Genomic DNA, 23,478 nt, shown 5'->3' with positions numbered 1-23,478 from the left:
TGTGAAATAACATATCGAATATCAGGCTGCAGAGAGCTGGGGGAATGTTCAGCTGTTACAGTTCTTGCCTTGAAAGCACAAGGCCCTGAGCTAACTCCTGGCATGCACATAAAAATGGCTGTTGTGTTGACATGTACCTATAATACCAGCTTGGGAGGGGAGGTGGGAGAAACCCCATCTCTAAGGGGGTGGACATAGTCTTGCCTTCAGGATTGTCTTCTAGCTTCTGTGTGCATGCCCTCCCTACACCGTGCGTTAAAGAGAGAAAACAAATTGCTTCAAACTACTGATAAGAGAAAATCTTCAGGAGGCAGCAAGGCAGTAGGTGACATGGTCTGTACTGAGGAATGGTGGCATACTTTAGAAACAGAAGGTACTGGAAGGGCATCTTCAGAATTCTGAAGAGAATGCTGTTAACCTAGAAGTCTACATGCAGTGAAATATCATTAAAATCAAAAAGTTTTCATGTACATAAAAGCAGACAGACTTTGTACTAGCAGATCTGCACCACAAGAAATGGCTCAGACTCCGAGACAGAATGAGATCATCTCACACGGACCGGGTCTATGTAAAGGAATGAAGAGCCCTGGAAGTGGTAGATATAACACTTAAATTCTCTCAAAGTAATTTACTGTTCATAGCAAAATTTAAAAATGTTCAGAATGTAATTTGAAGAAATTTGATAGATTCTTGCTCTTAACATCACCATTTTTTATTTTCTTGAGGTTGATCACATGAATCCAATTGCAGTGTCTGTCAGAGCTGATGTTTATGCGCATCTATTTTAAGGTGTTTAGTGTGTGTGTGTGTGTGTGTGTGTGTGTGTGTGCGTGCGTGCATCCCATGCACATGCAAGTGTCCAGTGAGGCCTGGAGATGGTGCCAGATCCCCTGGAACTGGAATTGTTGGCAGTTGTGAGCCATTTGCAGGGAACTGAACCCAGGTCTTCTGAAAGACCATCAAATACTTTTAAAGCACTGCATCTTCTTTCTAGCCCTCTCCTAGAGTTCATAGCTTTCTTTTATGCATTTTTCAAGTTGCTTTATGTGGTATAGAAACATTAAGTAGCTGGTTTGTAGTGAGCAGAAAATTGAAATTCATGTATATGAGGAATGCATTTGTTGGAGGAAATATCTTACTTTGGAGGAGTTGCAGGTGTAGTAAACCTCTTAGATTTATTAGCATAAAACAAAATTTCTGGTGGTGATGCTGAAAGCAGCATTTGGTCTTTGACTACCAGGATTCCAAACTGTAGGTCTGTTATAGGCAACAGAAACCCAAGTGATTCTGAAATATTGCTTTAAGCTATGTAATAAAGGGAAGATTTTCTTAAGAAAATATACTTCTAGAATTTTGCATAGGTTTGACTTATGGAAAACATTTTATACACCACTATCAGTCCAGCAACTGTACTATGAGAAATAAAAGTAAGTTTAAAACTGTCTTTGTGATGTGGAAGAGGAGTGTTCAGGAAGTCATTAAGAAGTAGATCCTTTAACATCATGGTAATTTCCTATAAGGACCTTGGGGGTTATTATAGAACACAATTAAAAAACATTACATTTATCTTATGCGTGTGTGTGTGTGTGTGCAGCAGAGATCAGAAGACAGACAGCTTGTGAGAGTTTTCTGTCTTTGTATAATGTTGGTCTCAGGGATTGGATTCAGGACTTCAGGTTTAGTGGCAAGTGCCTTTACCTGCTGAACCACCTTGTTAGCTCTGATTGTCAGTTCTGCCATATGCCAAGTAAGTAGGTAGAAGAGAAACTCTATACGTGCGATTTAAAATTTTTTGTTGTCCTCTGTTTCAGCTTGAAAAGTTTGCTTTCAGAGCATGTCCTGAGTTGAGAGCATGTCTTGGTCTTGCAGGGGACTTGTGTAGCATTTCTCAAGCCCAGTCTGTACCCATTGGCTCCGCTGTAAACTGGTAGTCATCGCCTTCTTTTGTGTTATCAGTATTTATTAGCACGTTGGCAATTGGAAGACTAGTGATAGTTAAATGATTCTGATGTCAGAGAATAAGGGAGTCTGACACAAAGGAGGGTGTGCTTGTGTGACCGCCCAGGCATATATTACCTCATTGACCTCCATGTTCCCTAGAGTGCAGCTGGTGGAACACCCAGGAGGAGAAGCGGCCAGAGGGCAAAATGCACACGGATCAACACTGGGCATGGGATCTTCAGGAGTTTTCAAGAACAAACCTCTCTTGCCCTGTGCTCCAAAACTCTTTGGAATTTTCCTACTAGAGAATAAAGAGAATAAAAAAATCCAGTCTTCGTTGCTTTGTTCATTCTCTTAAGGGTTCTTTCTGGCCTAAGTCAGCCTGGTGATTTGCTGTGGAGCTTGTTTAGGAGATATTTGGATTTGGAGAATTGAAAGACTCTCATTTATCTTCCCTGGTTTTTGTTTTATGTCTCCCCTTCATCTCTATTATTTAGTTATTTGCACATATGTATACATGTGATAGTTGTTAAGTTTCCTTGAAGCTTCTGTGATGTGAGGAAATAAAATATCTACTGCTTTGTATTCACACATTACGGAAGTGGAGTGTGTTTAGATCATTCATACATGTGTGGAAGTGTGGCTGTGTTTAGATGACATACATGTGCGGAAGTGTGGTCATGTTTGATCACACACACGTGCGGAGGAGTGAGTGTACTTGATCACACACATTTGCAGAGGAGTGAGTGTATTTGATCACACACATTTGCAGAGGAGTGAGTGTGTTTGATCACACACATGTGTGGAGGTGTGGGCATGTTTAGATCACACACATGTGCAGAAGTGTGGGTGTGTTTGATCACACACATGTGCAGAGGTATGTGTGTGTTTAGATCACACACATGCGAGGTGTGGGTGTGTTTAGATCACACTTGTGGAGGAGTGAGTATATTTGATCACACGCATTTGCAGAGGAGTGAGTGTTTGATCACACATGTGCAGAAGTGTGGGTGTGTTTGATCACACATGTGCAGAGGTATGGGTGTGTTTAGATCACACACATGTGCAGAGGTATGGGTGTGTTTGATCACACACATGTGCAGAGGTATGGGTGTGTTTAGATCACACACATGTGCGAAGGAGTGAGTGTGTTTCATCACACACATGTGCGGAGGTGTGGGTGTGTTTGATCAGATCCTTTGTTGGAGAATGTTACTTTATTTTATAGTGAAGAAAACTGGGTTTTGGAAATCAGTTGCGGTGTATTGATTTAGACCATTTTCCTTTTTTCTTGGAATCGTATCTGTTCCCTACTGTCTCTTCTATTGAAAAGAATCTGTCACATTCAGAAGGCCTAAATTGAACTCATGTGGTAGCTGATATTAGTTGTCAGCTTGACATACTTTGAGAGGGAACCAAAATTGCGTGTTTTCTCCATCAGCTTGGTCTGGAGCATGTCTGTGAGGCATTTTCTTGGCTACTGACTGATACAGGAGAGGCCTGCTCACTGTGGGCTGGTGGTCCTGGGCTGTATAAGAAAGCATGCTCAACACAACAGCCAGAGCGCAAGCCCCTGAGTAGCATTCCTCAATGACGTCTGCATCAGCTCCTTCCAGGTTCCTTCCTTGAGCCCATGCCCTGGCTTTCCTCAGCAATGGAAACGGCCTGTAAGCTGAGATAAACTCTTTCCCCTCAAGTTACTTTTGGCCATTGTGTTTATGACAGCAAGAGAAAGCAGACTAAGATGGAGGCTGCCCATTCGTTTCCTGACTGCCCAGACCCAAATAGTCACAGAGAAGCTATATTAGTACAACAGGGGCCCATAGCTCGGGTGTATTTCTAGCTAGCTCTTATATCTTAAATTAACCCATTTCTAGTTTTTATTTTACCATGAAACTCATGGTTTGTTACCTCTTGTTTCTTGGGCAGCTTCATGGCATCTGACTCTTTCAGCAGCTAAATGGTGTCTCCTTGACTCTACCTACTCTCTCTATATATCTCTGTTCAGAAATCCTGCCTGGCTTTACTCTGCTAAGCCATTGGTTGAAACAGCTTTATTTATCAACCAATAAAAGCAACACATAGACAGAAGGATATCCCACATCATCTCCTTTTTTCTGACTAATTAAAAGGAAGACTTGACTTTAGCATAGTAAAATTATGTATAACAAAGTAGGTATTAAAAAAGAATCATAGTTATAATATTTAGTTTATTTGTATTAGGCAAAAATTAAAGAAAATATTCTATCATCTACCTTTGTGAACCTAAAGTTTTGTATCTAATTTGTCTTTTATCATAACTAAGGAAAACTATAACTATATCTGTGTAGTCTTCAACTCCATCAAAGACTCCAGAAGGATATAATATTACCTAAGTTAACGGTCAGGGAGCATTTTCTTAAGGGAGCCCGCACTTCTGCTTGCCACAGCAAACAGAGTCTATCTGGGAAAACAATGCAGCTACCAATAAGCTGCACCTGGCTCCTGGTTTTCTGGGTAGAAACAAACATAGTAACTACCTTCAGAACAGTCAGTGCTGCTCTCTGCCCCTGCCCCTTTCTCTAGAAAGCACAAACATTGCTGTACTAGACCCTTATCTTGTGGTATGTTCCTATTGGAACAGTAATTTTTATTTCTTCTTTTTAGTAAGCATACATTGAATAAGTGTGGGGAGAAAACAGGCAGTTAATCCCAGTAAGACTGATTATTTTTATTCAGTATGGAATGCTGAATGTTATTTTCTCTCTTAGCCTGTAATCTTTTCTTCTTAATTTTCTAATGACTAGCACACAATCAATCTCGAATCCATCTCTCGTTAAATATATAGTAAATTGTAATGAGATAGGTAATAAGAAAGGACCTAGAACAGTCTTTCCTTTTATTTTTTTTTAAAAAAGTTATGCTTTACTTGTTACTAAAATACATGAGGAATAATTGTGGTTGTTCTTATTACCATAATTCCACAATGACGTTTTGGCTGTATGTTCTTTTAGTTATATTTTCGTTTTTTTTCCCTATAACTATTGTTTCCTAATTAATTGATCTAGTATATAGCTGAGGGAATAAAAGCGTATTTCTAGAGACTAACATGTAACATGTTTGCTTGTGTTCGTTTTAGGAAAACCGCACAGCACTGGGAGTTCTGAGCGGATTCAGCTCTCAGGAATGTACAATGTCCGAAAAGGCAAAATGCAGTTGCCAGTGAACCGATGGACAAGACGCCAGGTTATCCTGTGTGGGACGTGCTTGATAGTATCATCTGTGAAAGACAGCTTGAGTGGAAAGATGCATGTTCTGCCACTAATTGGTGGGAAAGTAAGTGTAAAACAAGAATGCTGAAAAGTATTTCAGCATTTGTAAGGACGTTTCAGCCATTTCTCTAATAAACGGGAGATGTATTTGGCTTGTCTGAACTCCTACTTCCTGATATTGGTTACTAGAACTGTGAAAATAACAATACCATTGGATCATGAGGGAAAGTGGATCAACAGAAGGTCATTGTTTTATTTTAGAGTGCAGATGATAAACTCATTATAAGTAGACATCTTTTGTTTTGTTGAGCACATAACTCATAGTACAGAACATCATTCCTAAGTCTGACTATAGAAATATTCAAGTGTGCTTATGAAGGTTTAACATGTCCTACTGCTGAAGTCTGACCAGACTTCTATTACGTCTGCTTACTTGTGTTCAGGGACTTAGTGGGATTAATTACTATGACTGACCATTCTGAGCTGGAAATGTTGCTTACACACTTGACAGATGTGTCTCACATTACCAGTTGCTTTTCTTTGGGCACATTAACTATTTTTTAGCCATCACTTAAAAAATAAAACCATTTTTCTCAGGGAAGTAGTAAATTCTTTGATGATTTATTTATAAACAAGTATTAAATTCTCTGTTGGGGATAGCATCACTATAATCACATCAGTGTTTGCTGTTTTTAAAATGATGTCATTTGTTAAAGGTTCTCGTTTAGATGAGAAATAGTTTGTTGGAATTGGGGACATATGAAACAAGTATTACCTTCATTCATCCATCCCTCTCTCTCTCTCTCTCTCTCTCTCTCTCTCTCTCTCTCTCTCTCTCTCTTGATGGGGAAGGATGTAGATCTAGATGGAGAATGCAGTTAGAGGAAAAATAAGAAGCCATTTTTGTGAAAATACAAACTTAAAAATATTGACACAGGTCTGATACGTTCTAGAAGTCGGAATTGAAGGTAAAGGCTGGCTCTGCATAGTGATGGTGGCTTTGATGTTCAGCAGCTCTGTGGTTTAGTCTGTCCTTGGGAATGCTCTGTGCTAGTTGCGCTGCCCTCTCCTGGCATACCCTAGCCCCAGCAAGGCTGATCCTCAAGCCTTTTCACCATAGAAGGTAGATTTAAATCTATTCATTCTTCCATTTTGAAACCACTGCGGGTTAACCTTTCAGCTTTAAGAGCTGAGTGAAACTATGTATGTAGTTAAGGATGACCTTGACTCCTGATCACCTGCCTGGGATTACAGATGTTTGCCACCACAGCTAGTTTGTTTCTGAACCCAGACTTGACACATGGTAGGCAAGTTTTCTACCAAGCAGACACATCCATGGCCCACTGAGTGCAGTTTATTGTTTCACATTTTGCCTTTTTATGGATTAATGAAAAGTTTACCATTAATGTTGTCATCATAGATGATTCTTTTAAAATACAGACATAGTTAACGTTTGGCTTATATGTAAAGTCTGTCTCTTTTGCCATGCTGGGTGTTTGCATAGGCAAATGTGATATAACAATTTATTGCTTAGCTTTTGTGAGGGAAGGTACTGTGTTTGATACTAAGAAATGGGAAGTCAACCATCTGTGCCTTTGAACAGCTTATGATTCTATATCAGGAGAGGAAGGGTGGATACATCTTCATTTGCATTAGAGCTGTAAGCAGGGCACAGAAAGCAAGAGCACTGTGGGAGGTTAGTAAGAGGGCAACGCTTTGTAGGGGAAGAAAGCATTTTGTAATGAAAGACGTAACAATAATAGAAATTGAAGTGTGAAAAATCTTTTGACATTTAAAGTGGGAACAAGATTATTCTACTCAGAGAGAGGCAGAAGAGCAGGTGGAATGTTCAGGTAAGGTCAGAAAATCCATCTATAATTAGCATTGCTGTTCAGAGGCCAGTCCTGTTTCCCAGGCCTGTTATTGGATAGACTTCTACTGTTGAGTGAATTGAAAGTTAATAGCTTCCGCTTTTTACAAGCAGATCTTGTCAAACCTGCTTTGCACTGTCTTTAAAAATAATGGTGCTTGTTGAAAACCAAGTCTTTTAAAACCTGTTGACCCAGTTAGGAGAAAATCATTCACTTTTTGTAATTTGAGCTTTCATTAGTGTTCGTCGATTTCTTTTTGTCATCCTGTTTTAGTTGGTAAAGGAAAACTGAGATTAAATGCAAGAGCCTTTTTTCTTTCTTTGTAATTTATATGTGGAAGAGCTGGAAGTGAAGCGTGGGGTAATGGTCACAGTCCAGTGGCAGTTGCTATTGTATCAGTTTTCCACACCAACAGGCATGATCACTTTACAGTTTTCAAATAACAAGTGCCTTCATTGGTTTTTTTAATTTTATTGATTTTTATTGAGCTCTACATTTTTCTCTGCTCCCCTCCCCTTCAACCCTCTCCCAAGGTCTCCATGCTCTCAATTTACTCAGAAGATCTTGTCTTTTTCTACTTCCCTATGTATATCTATGTATATCTCTCTTAGTGTCCTCGTTGTCTAGGTTCTCTGGGATTGTGATTTGTAGGCTGGTTTTCTTTGCTTTATATCTAAAAGCCATTTATGAGTTTATATATGATAATTGTCTTTCTAGGTCTGTTTACCTCATTCAAAACGATGTTTTCTAGCTTCATCCATTTGCCTGCAAAATTCAAGATTTTTTTATGCTATGTAGTACTCCATTGTGTAAATGTACCACATTTTCCTCATTTATTCTTCAGTTGAGGACATTTAGGTTGTTTCCAGATTCTGGCTATGACAGACAAAGCTGCTATGAACATAGCTGAGCATGAGTCCTTGTGGCACGATTGAGCATCCTTTGGATATATGCCCAAAAGTGGTATTACTGGGTCTTGAGGAAGGTTGTTTCCTAATTTTCTGAGAAATCGCCACATTAACATCAAAGGGGTTGTACCAGCTTACACTTCCACCAGCAATGCAGGAGTGTTCCCTTTACTCCACAACTTCTCCAGCATAAGTTGTCATCAGTGTTTTTGAATCTTGGTGTAAAGTGGAATCTCAGAGTTGTTTTGATTTGCATTTCTGTGATGACTAAGGATGTTGAATATTTACTTAAGTGTCTTTCAGCCATTTTAGATTCTTCTGTTGAGAGTTCTCAGTTTTAGTGTGTATTCCATTTTTTATTGGATTATTTGTCCTTTTGATGACCAAATTCTTGAGTTCCTTGTATATTTTGGAGATCAGCCCTCTGTCTGATGTGAGATTGGTGAAGATCTTTTCCCATTCTGTAGGCTGTCGTTTTGTCTTGTTGACTATGTCCTTTGCTTCTCAGTTTCAGGAGGTTCCATTTATTAATTGTTTCTCTCAGTGTATGTGCTGCTGGGGTTATATTTAGGAAGTGGTTCCCTGTGCCAATGCACTCAAGTGTACTTCCCACTTTCTCTTCTATGAGGTTCAGTGTGGCTGGCTTTATGTTGAGGTCTTTGATCCATTTGGACTTGAGTTTTGTGCATGGTGATAGATATGGTTCTGTCTTCTTTCTTCTACATGTTGACATCCAGTTATGCAAACACCATTTGTTAAATATGCTTTCTTCTTTCATTTGATATTTTTTTGTGTCTTTGTCAAAATTCAGGTGTTTGAAGGTGTGTGAATTAATATCTGGGTCTTCGATTTGGGTGGCTTCATTGTTAAAGGAAGCTGACTTGTACCAGTGAGTTGTCTCTGAGTAGCAGCACTTGTTGCCAAGCCTGATGATCTGAGTTCAATCCCTGGGATCCACATGGTGGAATGCCAGAACCAACTCTTTCCAAGTTATCCTCTGACGTATTTATGCATCTTGGCCATTGGGCATACAGACAGACAGACAGACAGACAGACAGACACACACACACACAACTGTATCCTCTGACGTTCTTACGCATCTTGGCCATTATACATACAGACACACACACATACACACAACTGTATTCTCTGATGTCCTTATGCATCTTGGCCATTGTGCATACAGACACATAAACACGCAATTGTAGTTTTTTAAAGGTGTTAAAGCTGTCTTAAAGTGTTGTTGAAAAAGTATTTTAAATAACGATAAATTTTTATTCATTGTGTTCTCATGCCAAATTTGCTCTCTAGAGTTAAACTCATTATTAACTAATGTATTTAAGTAAGGTTTTAATATTTTTACCTAATCAGCTAAAGATGAGCAATAAATGAGCTGTTTCTTTTTTGTTCTGTACAGTTCAGGGAATTATCTAAGATAGCCATACCTTCACTAGTTGGGTAGATGGCAGAAGCTGACGGTGAAACATCAAGTCATACTAATACTAATACTACCACTACTACTACTACTACTAATAATAATAATAATAATCAGGCCACTGGAGGGTTTTGATTAAGTGGACATTCTTTAAGATTGAGACTTTTCATTGTATAGATTTTGTAAGATGTCATGTTTACATAATTTCATTTTAATGTTCTAATCTGTAAATATTCCATAGTTACTATAGTTTTTAAGGTAATTTTTCTACTTATGAATGTTAAGGATTGTTCTACTTTATTAAAATTCCATATTTTTGTTGTTACAGTGTTGTTGACATAATCTTAGATTGATATTCCTTCTTGTAAATACATTTTTAAGGCAGAAATTCTTGTTTAAAACAGAATTTCTATGCCCAGGAACATTCGATATTATGTAGAAATGTTTTTGATGTTCAGAAGAGTGAACAGGTGGCTTGCCCTTGAGCCTGTACTGCCTTGGGTATGTCTCAGTTTTCGCAGTTCTCCACCGAGGAGCCCACACTTGGGCTCTAGAGTATGCCTTGCTTTCTTCTAAGTATCCATTTTTTCATCAACATGTTTAAGCCTGTATTAAAACATTTTTTATTAAACTTCAACTCTACTTCATAAACCGGCTACTTTCAAAAATTCTTTTCAACATTGAAGCTGTGAATTCTAGTTTGGCCCAAATCTAAGGGAAATTCTCAGGCTCATGAAGGTGATAATAGGGGGGCTGTGTCTCCTGCCTCTGCCCCCTAGAGCACTGACAGGACAATGAGTCATCGGTTGACAATAGTTTCTCTGACAAAGTGACAGAAACATAGGGGAGCACAAGAAACCCAAAAAGAAAACAGCAACAAAAAGTATTGATACACTAGCTTTGAAGTTAGTGTTACCATGGTACTAGAATTACCAGATCTTGTTGCCTTAAAATAGTAACTTCTCATTCCTATAACATTTCCTGTATGAGTTGGTGGATTTTGGGTTAATTTCTCTTTCTGCACACTGTATAGGGACCTTGCATGATAATCTGCTCTTCTGTTGTTTAATATTGGTGACCTGTGGCAGAGGAAGGAGGAACTGGTTCTTGTCTATTGGAAGAGTTATCTTTCCATGTGTGTTTTGAGTGTTAATATACATGAATGAAAGCAGATGAGACTAGAACGTCCACTGTCCTTTCAGTCACTGCTGCCTGCTTCTGTTCCTGAACCTCATGGCTAACCTGGAAGTCAGCAGCTCCAGCAGTCTTCTTCCTGCCCACGTTGGAGCTGTGGTTGTAGGTATTTGTAAGGAAGGCCTGGTGGCTGGTTTAATGCTTTCTTTCAAGCCCCACTCTTGTATATTTAGATCTGAAATAGCCAGAATTATTTATGTTGACTTTACTTTTGTAAGGGGTGTGGGAAGTGCTGAGAAGTAGGTGGAGTGTTTGGTGAATACCAGTATCCTTGCTGCAAAGGCATTAAGAAACCTAGCAAGGATTTCCAGAGTGAAACACCACACAGCTGGTCAGACAGGTCCTCAACAGTGAAGAGGTCAATCCAAATGAGCTTCCAGAAATACACTGTTCTTGAGTGTGTACACTGGAGAACATTACTGGCCTCTAGAAGGTAAGCATAGTCACATCACAGGATGGTACCCAGTTTGCTTGCCAAGGTGTGATTTTCACTCACTCTGAAGTACATGTCTGATTGTCTTTTATATGATTATCATGACTTTGTTAACTTAGAGTGTGTATACAGTGTGGGTACCATGGTGCATGTGTGAAGGTCAGAGGACAGCCTGGAGCATTGGTTTTCCCCTTCTACGATGGAGGATTCAGATCAAATTCAGGTTGTTGGGCTGGGTACCAAGTGCCTTTACCTGTTGAGCCACCACATCATTCTTTTAAATTTAAGATTTAATTTTCTTTTTAATTCTGTGCTTGTGTTGTGGGGGCGGTACATACACTTGAATAATGTTGCCTATGGAGGCCAGCAGAGGAAGTCAGATCACAGCCTCCTCACCACTGATCCATCCCTTCAGCTCCAGTTTCTACTTTTGTCATTTAGTGGAGAGTTCATTCAGCTTTTGGTTTTAAGTTTTCTGTCTAATAAGTTCCATGCTAAGAAAATTAATTTCCTAATTTCCTAAATATTAAAAGATGTTTAATTTCACTTTGTGTTTGCTTGATTTCATTGCACAGATTTTGACATGTATTTGTTTAGTTCTAAACTTTTAGGTTATAATTTTTTTTTAAAAGCCTGAGATGTTTAGAAGTATGTATTTGAAAAGTGTGTCATGTACGGACTGGATTTTTAGCTGCAATGGAACACTTGTCCTGCACACCCAGGCTCCGGCAATCCTCAGCCCGGAAAGAGCGAGCTGTACGGGTGTGCTGTTCATCTTCTAAACATGCACAGATCGTAAGCTAATTTTCATTAATGATTTCTGATATGATTACATTTTGAACAGTGTCATCATAATGACAGTTTAAAGATCCTTTTGTATATTCTTTATGGCCCTTTTGGTCAAGAAAATTATAGGAGTTTGTATAGTATTTTTCTCTTTGTGAATAATTTATTGTGAATGGGAGTTTATTGTTTTAATTCTAGGAGGAAGAAGCCCAAAACTTTGTTGTGAAGTAAGAAAGGAAGGGCCTGTACTGCTTTTCAATAGGAAGAAGGGAATTTCATTTGGGTGGTGAATTCTAATGAAGATAAAAATTCTCCTGTCTTTATTTGTCAATCAGATTATTGTTTGAGATGCAAGGATGTGGCTGTTAGGAAGAGGCACATAAGTGGGAAGAGATGCAGGTGTGGTTATCAGCTAATCTGAGCTTCTGCTGACTTACTTCCCTTTGTTGTCTGCTCCCCACAGGTGGAAGAAGTGAAAAAGCACCAGCACTGCTTAGCATTCAGCTCTTCGGGGCCCCAAAGCCAGACTTACTACATCTGCTTTGATACTTTCACTGAGTACTTACGGTGGCTGCGGCAAATCTCCAAGGTGAGTAGTGCTTATGCAGGAGCCTGAACGCTTGCTTTGTGCCTTCCTCGGTTCCAGTTTTCTACACTTTGGTTTTCTCTCTCGGATACACTAGTGATTAGCAAGCTTTAGTATTTAGAAAGCTAAGTATGGGTGAAAACGAGCAACGCTCCCCCCCCCCCCCCCCGCATAATTTTAGTTTAGCCCCTAAACATAGCATTTTTTAAATTAAGGTGTATTTCTTTCTTTTTCCTTCCTTCCTTCTTTCCTTCCTTTCCTCCCTCCCTTCTTTCTTTCAGAATTTCATTTGAGTATTTTAAATCATGTCTATTCCTCCTCCTCCTCCCTCAACTCCTTCTATTTCCCCCACTTATTCTCAAATTTATGACTTCTTTAATTATTATTGGTGTGGTGTGGTATAGTGCGTGTGTGTATGCACATTCGTGATACAACCTTCTGAGTTCATTTAGTGTTGCTCGTTTGAGTATATGTCTAATGCTGACCACTTGGGATTGGATAACTATCCTTAGAAAAAATTGATTTTCTTCTCTTATCAGCCATTGATTGGCTGTAGCTCTTCATCTAGGGGCAGAACTGCCGTTGGCCATGCCAAAGGAGCAGGTGTCAGTACACCATCAGGAGACTCTTTGGTGGGCCCATTTTGTTTAAGCAGGGCCACAGAACTGCAGACCCTGGAATGTCTTTTGCTTCTCCTGTGCCTTTCCATGTTTGCTGCAGCTCTCTTTCTCTGGTATCTAGCATGGTGTGAGTGGTTATAGGGAGACCTCCCCTGACTGGAATATAGTGTATTTAGCTCTTGGAAACATCCCATTCTACTGGGCAATTTTACCTGTGGATTGTCAAGAAGATGACTTCTCCGTAAGCTGTACTGTCTAATTTGATAATAATAATAAGAGCTTATACGGAGTTTTGGTGAATAAAAATAAATACAAGGATGTGTTTCAAAACTGGGGTCTGTGAGTCTCACTAAGGAGCCACATGGATTGTAGCTCAAGTTAGTGAGTAGTAATTGAGTCCCACTAATTCTTTTAACCTTAATGTTGGGAGATGTTCACAAGTTTTGGGGTGCATCATAGCTGAAACAAAGCTTTGAAAATTAACAAGGTTAGACTAAGATGTTATTGTTAAATAGTTCTGTGGTGAAAAACCCAAGAAGACAATCTAAAGTTTTAGAAAGGCACAAAATGTGGACCTCATTAAGGTCAGGGAACAAGAACAAAGCAACCCAATTGTCATTGGCTGATGGACCTTTCTTGCTAGGATTAGTAGATATCCAAAGGAAATGATTAATTCCTCATACCCATTTTCCCCTCAATCTCCTGATATAAAAAACTGCTGATGTGTGGGTATATACCCTAAAGATTTAAGGTAGAGCTGACTGATTCTTTTTCATATATAGTAGTTTAGGTTTGTGATTCCTCTAAGACTCCTTATAAGATTACCTCTCAAGATAAGTAATAAAATAATTGGCCCTTTCTTTGTAACTTTAGATTGCAGTCTGCCAGTAAAAGACCTTGTTGCAAGGAGGGACTGCTTGTTCATTCCGGCCACCCTGCTAGCTTAACTCCGAAATAACCACACAGAAACTGTATTAATTAAATCACTGCTTGGCCCATTAGCTCTAGTTTCTTATTGGCTAATTCTTACATCTTAATTTAAGCCATTCCTATTAATCTGTGTATTGCCACGTGGTAGTGGCTTACTGGGTAAAATTCCCAGCATCTGTCTCTGGCGGATCCATGACATCTCTCTGACTCTGCCCTTCTTTCTCCCAGCATTCGGTTCTGTTTTCCCTGCCTACTTAAGTTCTGCCTTATCAACAGGCCCAAAGCAGTTTCTTTATTAACCAATGAAAGCAACACAAAGACGAAGGACCTTCTACACCAAGACCTGACAGGAATATCTTGCTTGTCCACATGATTAATCTATCATAAGTTGCTTGGGTATGAATGTGTGTGGGTTCTTGGGATAATCACCTGTAGAACATAGAATGTTTCATCATGAAAGGGATATGGAAAACATGCTGTTTTTTTACTGTTTGTTTTGTATTCATTGTAATCATTCACTTGAAAAACAGTGTAGCCACATTGTAATTCCTAAAAAGTATACAGTAGAAAGAACAGAAAAAGAATTATATATATATATATATATATATATATATATATATATATATATATATTCTATAGAAGGAACGTGAGAGGAGAGAAGAATAAAGAAGGAAGCCATCAAGAGAGAGTTTATTCTTTTTATAAACCCCCTGCAGGTAGAAAAGTCTAGTTTACACTGTAATCTCTCAAATCCCTCCCAACAGCAGTACAGAACTTTGTGACTGAGCCATCAAGCTAGCCCCACAGGTACCATAGTTGCAATCATTTCTTGGGTCTACTAGACAATAGCTAATTGTCTAATTAGCTTAAAGTTCACTCATTAGGAGGTAATTCCTGCCTGGTACTGTGAACCTAGACCTAGCTAAGCTATCTGTTACTAAAGAGGTCATTGATTCTAGAGAGAACATATTAGTGCCATTTTCATGAAGCAGTATAATTTGTAACTGTATTTTAGATACTTACCTTTCTACCGACAAATAAGTGTACCACTCACCCCTAATGAAGTCAGTTGGTTTTTGCAGTAGATGTAGGTCATTACAGACATCTGTAACTGGTCACAATACAGAGAATAAGTGACTGTGGGATGCACAGACTAAACTAATGCATCTGTAGTACAACTCCTCCACCTAAGGCTCAGAGAAAATTGCTGTAGTGCAGGCAGAGTGATTGTAAGAACCAGGACCAGGACATCTTCTGTGAGATAGTGACTTCTACATATGACACGGAAACTACACCCATAAAATCGCAAAAATATGGTCACTTAAATAAGACCTGCATGATGATAATGAGCATTTACAATTTTTGTATGGGGGATAAAGAGATGGTTCAGTAGCTGGTTAAGAGTACTTGCTGATCTTCCTTAGGACCTGGGTTCAATTCTCATCCCAGACATGACAGCTAACAATCACCTGTAACTCCAGTTCTAGGAGATTTTCCACCCTCTTCTGGCCTTTGAGGGCAGTGCATGAATGCTCGTGATGTATAGGCATACATGCACGCAAAACACCCATAGCCATTTTTTAAAAAATAAGTAAAAATTTTTTTTTGCTTTATTTTTGTTTTGATAGCCCGACCAAAGTTTCCCCTCTCTCCTCCTGCCTCTACCTCCATCATGTCCACTCCTCTTCCACTGTTTTCCTTAAGAAAAGGTTGTATCGCCCATGGATATCAGCCAGCCATGGTATATTAATTTGCAGTGAGACTAGGCACCTCCTCACCTATTGAGGCTGGACAAGTCAACACAGTAGGAGGAAAGGGTCCCAAAAACAGACTACAGAGTCAGAGACAGCCCCTGCTCCCACTGTTAGGAGTCTCACAAGCAAACCAAGTTACACATTTGCAACACAGATGCAGAGGGCCTAGGTCAGTCCCTTCAGGCTCCCTGGTTGTTGGTTAAATCTCTGTGAGTCCCTATGAGCCCCGATTAGTTGATTCTTTGAGTTTTCTTGTAGTGTCCTCTGGTTCCTACAATCTTTCCTCCTTCTTCCACTTCTGTGGGATTCCCCGAGCTCCCCCTAATGTTTGGCTGTGGGTCTCTGCATCTATGTCCATCAGTTTCTGGGTAAAGCCTCTCTGCTGACCGTTGGGCTAGGCACCAATCTATGAGTATAACAGTATAGTATAGTATTACTAATGATTATATATGTTCTAAATATACTTATTATATAATATGCTAATGTAGTATATTCCTAATGAGTATTTCATTAGGAATAATTTCATTGACTTCTTTTTATTTCTTGCCATTTGTGTTTGGCAAGTTGTGTTCTATCCTAAGTCTCTGGGCTATCCTGTCTCTGGGTCTGGTCCTGTCATGGTATAGGCCTCTCAAGTATGGTATGGGCCAGTCAATGATTGGTCACTCCCACAATTTCTGTGCCACCTGTACTCCAGCACATCTTGTAGCCAGTACAAATAATAGGTCGAAAGTTTTGTGGCTGGATTCGTGTCCCAATCTTTCCACTAGAAGTCTTGCCTGGTTACAGGAATTGGCTGGTTACAGGCTCTGGTCCCCCATTGCTAGGAGTCTTAGCTAGGGTCACCCTCATAGATAGCTGGGAGTTTCAATTGCATTAGGTTTCTAGCTTGTCCCAGAGATGCCCCCAGATTCTAGTTGTCTCTCCCAGTACTGTCTCCTTCAATCCTTCCCTGCCTGGTTTCATCCCTATCCGGGACCTGCCCCAGCTCCCAATGGTATTGTCTATTCTATTTCTCCTTCACAGTGAGGTTCATGGGTCTCTCCTTGAGCCCACCTTTTTACTTAGCTTCTCTGGGTTTGTGGAATGTTTGCTTTATGGATAATATTCACTTGTAAGAGAGTACATACCATGTTTGTCTTTTTGGGACTTGGTTGCCTCACTTGGGATAATTTTTTCCCATTCCATCCATTTACCAGCAAATTTCATGAAGTCATCATTTTTAACCATTTAGTATCCATTGTGTTACTGTACAACATTTTTTTTTATCCATTCTTCAATTGAGGGACATATAAGTTGTTTCTGTGTTCTTCTTGTTATGAATAATAAAGCTGCCATAATCATAGTTCAGCAGGTGTCCTTGTGGTATGATTTAGCATCCTATGGTTATATGACCAAGAGTAATATAGCTGTATATGTATGTATAGCTGTATCTTGATCTAGATCAGCTCCCAATTTTCTGAGAAAGCACAATGATTTCCAAAGTGGCTGTACAAGTTTGCAGTCCCATCAGCAATGGAGGAGTGGACCCGGCTTTCTTTGGACTGCTAGCTCCCAAATAATGACACAGAGACCTCTTATTTTGAAAGCTTGGTCTTAGCTTAGACTTGTTCCCAACTAGCTCCTAAAACTTAAATTAATCTGCATTTTTCCATGTGGCTTGTTACCTCTGCTTAGTACCATGCTTACCACCTCCTCTGGTCTGACTGGTGATCCCTGCTTTTCTGATTCCTTCCCTGAGTTCCTGTCTTTGTCTATCTTCTTTTGCCTATCTAACAGCCGTTCAGTTTTTATTAAACCAATCAGATGGTCCCTTGGCAAAGACACATCTTCATAGTGTACAAAACAAGTATCTCACAACAGAGGAATGTTCTCTTTGCTCTGCTTCCTTTCCAACATGAGCTATCACTTGTGTTTTTGATCTTAGCCTTTCTAACAGGTATAAAATGGAATCTTGATTTGCATTTCCATGAAGGGTTAGGATAGTAAACATTTTTAAAGTGATTTCAGGCATTTGTGATGCCTCTGTTGAGAATTCTCTCTTTAGATATGTACCCATTTTTAAATTGTACTATTTGAGCTTTTTGGTGTTTAGTTTCTTGAGATCTTTATATATTTTAGATATCAGCCCTTTGTCAGATGTGGTATTGCTGAAGACTTTTTTTCCATTCTGTAGGCTTCTTTTTTTCCACTAAAAATAATAAGTAAAATTTTTTATTTATAAGATATTAATAAACCTTTAATTCACTCAGTAGACTGGAATTTCTATTTTAATGTTATAGATAAATTACATGTTGTTGAGAATATTTTAGTGGCTCGCCTAGGATAGGATAAATATGAAACCACAGAGCATGCTAGAAAGCTTCCAAGTTTCCCTCTTTTGATTATATTTTTCCTGTAAACCATCTAACTCTATGTTTTCTCCCATTTTCTTTTATTATGAGTTATTGAATAATTTCATTCTTTTTATCTTACTGTGGCCATTTTATTTTCCCCTGCTGTGGGACAATGGTCTTTTATCCTGTCACTTGTATGCTGATTGACAGTAGTCAGGCAGGAAGTATAGGCGGGGTGACCAGGCAGGAAATACAGGCAGGGCAACGAGAACAGGAGAATTCTGGGAAGAGGAAAGAGTCAGTTTGCAGTTGTAATCCAGACATAGAGGAAGCAAGATGAGAATGCCTTGCTGATGCAAGGTACTAAGCCATGTGTCTAGAACAGACAAGAATTTTGGGCTAATGAAGGATGTAAAGGTAAGAAGAAACCTGAGCTAATAGGCTAACCAGTTTATAATTAATGTAGACCTCTGTGTGTTTCTTTGGGACTGAATGGCTGTGGGTCCGAGCAGGACAGAATCCTCATTCAACATTGCCCTATTCCCTTGTGTGTTATGTGTGTATTTTGGCCTTGAAATTCTGTACCTGTGCATTAAACTAGAATAACAATTTAAATAAGGTAAGTAAATGCTCATTTTTCAGATACTTTTTTGACTAGGCATTTTTGTATTTTACTGTGAAGTAATGGACTAGATTGCTGCACTAAGTGCTTTGGTTTTGGGTGTGTGATGGTCTCTGGGGTGCAGGAACATCACCACAGAATTCACTTTCATGCTTTTAAATTATAATCCAATTTGTTACACAAGTTCAGTATGATTCTTCCTTCTGCATGATGGAGCTATTTGTCAAGCAAGTGAGTACGAGGGTAATTGTAGTAGTAACAGTTTATGTAAAGTTAGGGTAACATTTATGAGGCTTTCCATAGGACTCCCTCATTTGGTGACTGCTAAGTTGCTGTTTTCTACTAAGGGCTAGCTCTTAGGCTCTGTAGTTTCCCTCCCTTCCAGAAAGCTTTGACAGGTTTTGGTTGAAAGTATTTAGAAGGTTCTCCTACACTACGGCAAATGTAGGTTCTCAGTGCACAGAGTAGCACTCTGTAGCTGGTAGTGGGAAAGATAACAGTTCCACTTCAGCCTCACATGTGGAGTAATTGTGATATAAACGGAGAGACATACATTTGTCTAGTTGTTTTAAAATTCATCTTGTGCTTGCAGCCATTCGGTGACAAGTATTAAGTAATACACTTTTGTATTTAAGTAATTTTGAATATGTATTCACAATTAAGTGACACTGTGCTTTCCAGACAGTAAATCAGTTGTTGATGCCCTCCTTTATTCAGAATAAAATGGTAGTGTTCTGTCAGAGTGAAGTAATTTCTTCTATATTGAGATAGCGGTCTTATACATAAGCCTTTTCTTTAATTGCTTTGACATGATTTGATGTTTACAAGAATATTGTAAAGAATACAGTTTCCATATGCCCCTTGTTCTGTTTCCTGTGCATGTAATCATGGTGCATTTGTTCGAATGAGGAGACAACCTTGTTATGAGCATATCATTATATACCATCCACAAGACTATATATGTTCTGTAGTTGCTTTTCTGTTCTCTTTTTAATCCAAGGTACCACAGTTCATTTGGGCATTATATTCTCTTGTCTCCTCTGCTCCATGGCAAGTTTTTTCAGTCTATTTTCCATGAGTGACAGATTTCAGGAGTATGATTGAGTTGTAGAGTATCTTATTGCAAATATTTTTGATCTTACAGGCCAATTTTAGAGTAATGCATATTCGACCAGATGTGAACTACTTACATTAAAAACAATTGAGATACAAATTCTTAAACAGTGACAAGGGTATAGACAAGAGCATACGTAAATTGCCAAGTAAACCATAGCAGATTATTTTGATTGAAACAGTCATAACAAAAATATTGTCTTGTATGTTGAACACTATACAGTTTGTAAGTTACAGTTCTAATTCTGTCAAGCATTTAGTCAGTACCTTCTATTGGTCAGGTCTGTGATTTATGCAGTGAGAATATAACAAAGAAAAGTTCAATTTCTATCAGCTGGCAGGATTTACTCTAAAAGTAAATGGACAAGAAAGGAATGAATGAGGCTAGAGAGATGGCTCCGTGGTTAAATGCACCACTGGGTTTGATGCACTGCACCCACATGGCAGCTCACAACTTACTGTAACTCTCCACAGTTTTGATACCCACCTCAGGCCTCCTTGGGTACCAGCCAAGCACATAAGATACATATATACATGCAGGCAAAAACACCTGTACACACAAAATGTAAACTATATAAAATTAACTAAATTTGAAAATATGTAAAAGAAAAATGAAGTTATCAGGTTCTCATAATGTGTTATACAAGGTGTTAGGACAGAATGTTGGGAAGAAGGGATATTTCAGTGAACATCAAAGAAGAAGAGTGATGGGTTGAAGATTTGATAGGACAAGCTTTCCAGGTAGAGAGTGAAGACGGGTGAAGACCCTAAGCCTACAAAATCGGAGTCGTAAGGAAGGAAGGGAAGTCACAATAGGCAGAGGTCTTGTGCTATAGTATGATGCTGAGTTTCAAGTGTGTTTCTCATATTGTGACAGAACATTCCAGAGCATTCCTTTGTAAAGTTACATGTATGATAGATAACTGGGCAAGACAAGAGTAACTGGTTAATCTAGCAGAGGTGAGATTGACAGTTGTAGTAGTCATGAAGAGACCTGGGGAAAGACACTTTGGGTGTGTTTTGGAGGTTGACAGGATTACCGATAAGTTATGTGAAGATGTGAGGATAAGGATAAAAGTGACGAATGGTTTTTAGGGCTGGCAATGTAGCTCAATGGCTGAACTTGTGTAGGCCCTGTGTTTAATCTCTAGCAACACACACGTGCGTGTACACACACACACACATACACACACACACACACACACACTCACTCTAGATCTTTACTTTGAATTGTGAGAGATTAAAGCCTTAGTTGGTTACCATACTAATAGCGGAACACTAATTGTATTCCACACACAATGGTTTGAATCTTCAAAGAGCTTCAATTACAGGAGTAGACAGAGAAGCAAAACACAAGAGGTAGGTTGGGATTGTGACTGTCAGTGTTAGCTTGGTTAGTCTTTCCCAGTTGTGTTTGGCTAACGTGTTTTCTCCGTTGTCTAGTGCTGTAGTCATGAACGGACTCAGACATCAGACTTCTTCAGTGAGAGGCAATGGGAGGTGGGAGGTGGGGGAGGGCTTACAACATGAGCCAGAACATGGTGGCAGCAGGGTAAGAAGGTGCTTCTGTGAGTCTTCCTTTCCACTGATTACGACTGCACTGTCAGTGTTTGATACCTAAAGCTGTAGCTCACATTATTTCCTAGCTCTGGGGAGGCTGAGGCAGGAGGATCATGATTTCAAGTTTAGTCTGGGCTACATTGTTAGAAGCAAGCCCAAGTGACATGAGACCTTGTAACCAAAAATCCAAGAGTGTATTTAAAATCTATGTGCTGAAATGGGATATCACTGTGTGTAACAAAAGTGTGCCATGTGCATACTATGCAGCACTGTTGACATTTGTATCTCCAAAATGTGTGTTCCCAGGAGGGAGGAAGGACTTCTGTTGTGTTAGCTGAAACTATAACATTTCTGTTCCTTCGCGTGTTGTGTAGAGCGATATGTAGTGGAGGTTAGTAATCTGAATAAGGTAATCATTATTAGCCTACTACTTCCTTGCTGTATGGTTCTACCTGAGATTTTAAATATTAAGCTTTTTATCTAATAGATGGAATAATGTATCTCTTATGGTTTATGTGGGATGAGTGTGAGTTACACTGGCATAGTAAGTATATATATGTCTGTAGATATGGGTGACTAAACAAATGTTCATTTTATGTATGTCATTTCTGCCATCATCAAATGATCAGGCAGTCAGTTAAAGATTTGTTTGTTTATATTATTTCCAACAAATAAGGGAACCTAGGTTTTTTGTCCAAGTGAGATATATTTTTATGCTCTCAATCATAGGAACTGTTTTAGGAAAGTGAGAAGACGGGTCTGGGAATGGCTTAGTGCAAACATTGGAAACTGTCTTACCTTTCTACAATCTTAAACACCAGACATCTTAAGAAATTCTTAGGCCGGAAAGTAGGATGCAGATAAGCTGTAGGAACCTGGCCTGTATATTCTAGGTCCAAGGCTCTTTAGCAGTGCAAATACTTCATTCCATAATCTTTTCTTCTTTGAAATATAGTAATGATAAAAACATGATATGAGCTATTGCAGAAGAAATGAGTGAAGAAACTCCTCATTTGGGTAGAAGTTCTATATAATGGGGCTCTGGCCTCTCCTGTTTAAACTACTGTGTTGGAAATGATGATATGATTCTCTCTTTCAAATGTCAGGAGAAGTAGGCTGTGGCTTCACACAAGGTGGAGCGGATATGGCCTCTACTCTTCATTTTGAATGCCATCTACATTCCTTACATGTAGTATTAGAAAGCTAAACACTTTTTATTCATACTTAGAGTCGCCATGAAAACCACTTCTTTTCCTTTTCTTTATATTGAGAAATCATAGGATTCATTTCGAAAAGGATTTATAAGAAAAAGCAACATAAAGAAAAATCTAAAGTTCAGATTTTAATGCTCTTTTTTCTTTTATCCTAGTTATAATGAAAAGACACAAATAGCAAAATTCCAATGATTTTTAAATCAGCATTAAGTAGATAAGTAATTTTAAAAGGAAGTTCTTCATTTTTAGTATATGTGTTTGGATTTTAGCTTGTAGGAAAAATGTTTTTTGTTGTCAGTTGGTTTCTGTTTTGGGTGTGTGTTGGTGAAGAATCCTTTGGGACGATTACAATATTGGTTTTGAAGTCATCTCTAAAATATGAATGTGCAGCATACTTTAAAAATTCAGTAAACAAACTGTTGTATGCAGTGTAAAGGGGAGGGATTATTTATTCAGTATCCAGACACGTGTGTAGCATGTTCTTACTGTGGCAGGGGACAGCCTGCTTTCAGATGTCCACGTTGGTAGCCCCATTTTTAGAGCATGCTTTCTTTAAACATATTGGTTGATCTCATGACTTCTTCAAGGCTAGTCTTTCATGTGAATCTGTAGCCTTAATGGTATGTTAATTTGTAAGTTACAGTCATTTCTGCAGTTTCACACTGTAAGTCTGTTTCAGGTTAAAAGTGGATTTGGGTCACTGGTTTAGCATTGTATATGCGTTTTTAACTTTTTGTTTGTTTGTTTCTTGAGGTGTGTGTGTGGGGGGGGTCTCACTGTGTAGCCTTGGCTGACCTGATACCTGCTATGTAGTTACAAGCTAGTCTTTAAATTGTGGCAGCTTGCTTGCCTCTGCCTTAAAATGCTGGGACGGCAGACGTGAGCCACACCAGGTGTTTTTTTTTTTGTTTTGTTTTTTTAAAC

At 39.0% G+C, this 23,478-nt stretch overlaps 1 protein-coding gene across 1 annotated transcript in view; it reads left to right on the top strand.

Annotated features, from left to right (window-relative positions):
• The window catches only part of Phlpp1 (PH domain and leucine rich repeat protein phosphatase 1), a 216,948-nt gene that overhangs the window by 83,819 nt on the left and 109,651 nt on the right, over window positions 1-23,478 (top strand). The window contains exons 2-3 of the mRNA XM_075987628.1: window positions 5,060-5,256; window positions 12,283-12,408. Of these exons, the coding sequence (XP_075843743.1) occupies window positions 5,060-5,256; window positions 12,283-12,408 (323 nt within the window). The remainder of the gene's footprint in view (window positions 1-5,059; window positions 5,257-12,282; window positions 12,409-23,478) is intronic.

Source organism: Microtus pennsylvanicus, chromosome 10, assembly GCF_037038515.1.
Source record: "Microtus pennsylvanicus isolate mMicPen1 chromosome 10, mMicPen1.hap1, whole genome shotgun sequence".
NCBI classification, from domain to species: Eukaryota; Metazoa; Chordata; class Mammalia; order Rodentia; family Cricetidae; genus Microtus; species Microtus pennsylvanicus.
Note: the sequence above shows the minus strand (reverse complement) of the source record. Positions and strands in the feature narration are given on the sequence as shown.